The sequence below is a fragment of the Pygocentrus nattereri genome, chromosome 7 (assembly GCF_015220715.1).
Source record: "Pygocentrus nattereri isolate fPygNat1 chromosome 7, fPygNat1.pri, whole genome shotgun sequence".
Lineage (NCBI taxonomy): Eukaryota > Metazoa > Chordata > Actinopteri > Characiformes > Serrasalmidae > Pygocentrus > Pygocentrus nattereri.
In genome coordinates, this window is record NC_051217.1 from 46,877,968 (window position 1) to 46,880,889 (window position 2,922).

The 2,922-nt window shown below is 47.1% G+C and overlaps 1 protein-coding gene across 2 annotated transcripts in view; it reads right to left on the reverse strand.

The window, feature by feature from the left end:
• mibp2 (muscle-specific beta 1 integrin binding protein 2) overlaps nucleotides 1–2,712 on the reverse strand; it is an 8,509-nt gene extending 5,797 nt beyond the window's left edge. The window contains exons 1-2 of one of the 2 annotated variants that reach the window (XM_017684811.2): nucleotides 2,395–2,712; nucleotides 858–948 (exon numbers count right to left, since the gene is read on the reverse strand). In XM_017684811.2, coding sequence (XP_017540300.1) covers nucleotides 858–948; nucleotides 2,395–2,420 — 117 coding nt within the window. In that variant the 5' untranslated portion in view covers nucleotides 2,421–2,712. Of the gene's footprint in view, nucleotides 1–857; nucleotides 949–2,394 lie in introns of those variants that run through there. The other variant, XM_017684812.2, reaches the window with a different exon arrangement.
• Between the last annotated feature and the right edge of the window lie 210 nt (nucleotides 2,713–2,922).

The following is a 2,922-nucleotide window of genomic DNA, read 5'->3' on the forward strand; positions in this document are numbered from 1 at the left end:
CAGCCCAGATTCACTGGTTATACGGCAGCCTTTACTGACTGTTCTGCACTGTACGCTCGTGAAGAAGATGGATCAAGGGTTCCTCGGGAAAGACAATGGCTCTATCTAGAACCAGCAACACCCAACAAACCATGTGCATGCTTAAACCGTTCTCTGCATGCTGAAATGGTTCTTCGGGAAGATGAATAACGGTTCTATACAGCACCAAAAAGGGTTCTGCTGTTGCTCTACTCGGCTTGAATGGTGAAAATGTTCTTCAGACTGATGAAGAACGTGGTGTTTATGGTTCTATATCATGACAAAAAAGGTTCCACTATTATGAACACAGTCAATATCTGGCAGTTAAATGGAACCAATGTTGGTGTTATATAGAACCATACAGTAGAACCATGGGCTCTATATATACTCTTTCATGCCTGACTGGCAAAACTGGAGAATGCGCTGTGTAGGGTAGGGTTCCATAAAGGGTTCTGCTACTGTAAGAAGCTAGACGTCATAACAATAGCAGAACCACTTTCAAAAAAGTTCTAAATACAACCATGTAGAACATGTTCTCCATCGACCTGAGGAACCATTTCACCAAACATAAGACAGTTTAATTGGTGTAAAGGCTTGAGACAATAACAATAGCAGAACCCTTTTGGGTGCTGTACAGAACCATATACAACACATTCTCTGTCAGTCTGAAGAACCATTTCAGCATGCAGAGAACCCTCGTCTTTACTAAAGAACCCTTGAAGGACCACCGTTTTTAAGAGTGAAATCTGTGCACCCTTAATGCTGACATGCTACCTGGAGACCCTCCCTAACACACACACACACACACACACACACACACACGCGTCCTCAGCACTCACCTTGAAGAAGTTATCCTGGTGCACCACGCAGCAGTTGGGCAGCGCTTGGTACAGCTTGTCAGTCAGGGTGGTCTTACCCCCGTTAGTCACACTGAGACACACAGAACGCCTCATTAGCATAATCATAATTTACATACTGCAGCATCAGAACACGGAATCACATTTCATACCTGGAACAAAGTCCAGGACAGAGTCACGGCGAGGCCCGTCAGGCCTTCCGCTCGTTCCCTCTTATGATCAACCACGCATTAATATTAATATTAATATGTATTAATATATAAAATACCCCCTTTATTTTACACACAGGCCATCAAACACAAAACAAGCTTACAACATTTTTTACAAAACAAATTACAAATATTGTTTTTTGGCGTGGTGGGTGGCGCTGTCGCCTCACAGCGAGGAGGGTCTGGGTTTGATTCCCCGGCCGGGTGACCAGGGGTCTCTCTGTGTGGAGTCTGCATGTTCTCCCTGTGTCTGTGTGGGGTTCCTCCGGGTTCTCCGGTTTCCCCCACAGTCTAAAGACCTGCAGTCAGGCCAACTGGACGTGTTAAACTGCCCCTTGGTGTGAATCTGTCTGTCTGTCTGTCTGCGATGGACTGGCGACCTGTCCAGGGTGTTTCCTGCCTTCCACCCAATGACAGCTGGGATAGGCTCCAGCACCCCCACGACTCAGGAGGATAAGCGGCTTAGAAAGTGTGTGTGTGTGTGTGTGTGTGTATATATGTGTGTGTTTGTGTGTATACATGTGTGTGTATGTGTGTGTGTATGTGTGTATATATGTGTGTTTGTGTGTATATATGTGTGTGTGTGTGTTGTAGTGCTGCACGTTATTTTTAGTGCTTTTTAAATGTAATTATTTTTACTTTTATAGTTTAATCTGGGTCGGTTAGTAAAAAGGCCACTTTTATTTCTTCCTATTTCACTGCTTTAACTTCTGTGAGAGACATTATTCTTAATATTCTTCTTACTATTATTATTATCATCTTTACTGCTATTGACTTTTCTTACGCAAACTGACTATAACATTCAATACGTTTACAACACCATCTACAGACACAATAATGGATGTTTATAACACATTTACAAGCACATGTTTCTAAACAACAACGCACAAAGTTCACTGCAGAGTCTGTTATATCTGTGTAATAAGCCACGGGTCAGTACTGGTGATGTTATATCTGTGTAATAAGCCAAACATTTGTAAAGAAGCTTTATAACCGCGTTATTAACCGTCTGTAACGCTATTGTCGCACCAAATTCGCAGAATGCCGGAGCTGGTGATGATTTATATGAGTTATAATATTTAAATGAGTCTGAAACTTCTCTTTGATGCACTGCGTGCTGAGGTCAGAGAGGTCGCTGTTATCAGTCTAAAACATCCAGGCTGCGCGCGGACGATCACATGAAACGCATCATGTTTATAAAGTGTTAATAAGCGTTAATAAGGCGCATTCAGCGACATGCTGATGGTAAGATGAATGGGAAGCGCGCGAGCTGAGCTCCACGTGCTCCTCTTCCTCTTTCTCACACTCACCCGCCGATGCCAATGACGTACTTCATCCTGGACGTTCGGCGCGCGCGGACGGTCGGTAGGTCGGTCTCACGTGAGCGCGTGCGTGCGAAATAAGAGTGATAAACGGCGGCTCGCTGAGGCGGAGGAGCCGGGCGGGAGCGCGCGCGGACCGGAGAGGCTGTGAAGAAGGTGGTCTGGAGGGGTCGCGTGTCGTCAGCTGCTTTTCTGCTCCATTGTGCTGCGGGAACGCGGAGCTGCACGAGCTTCACACCGGAGAGCGCGAGCCACGGAAAGAGAGAGAGAGAGCGTGCTGCGCGCGCACTCGGGGCTTTACTGCCCACGACGCTCTCACTGATTGGGTATTTAAGCAGAGCCGAGCTCGCGGAGAAGAGCCGAGCAGCCAATCAGAGAGCAGGAGAGCAGCGGACGGGCATGCCCCCTCCCCCGCAGGAAAAGAGAGAGAGAGAGAGAGAGCCGAACTCGCGGAGAAGAGCCGAGCAGCCAATCAGAGAGCAGGAGAGCAGCGGACGGGCATGCCCCCTCCCCCGC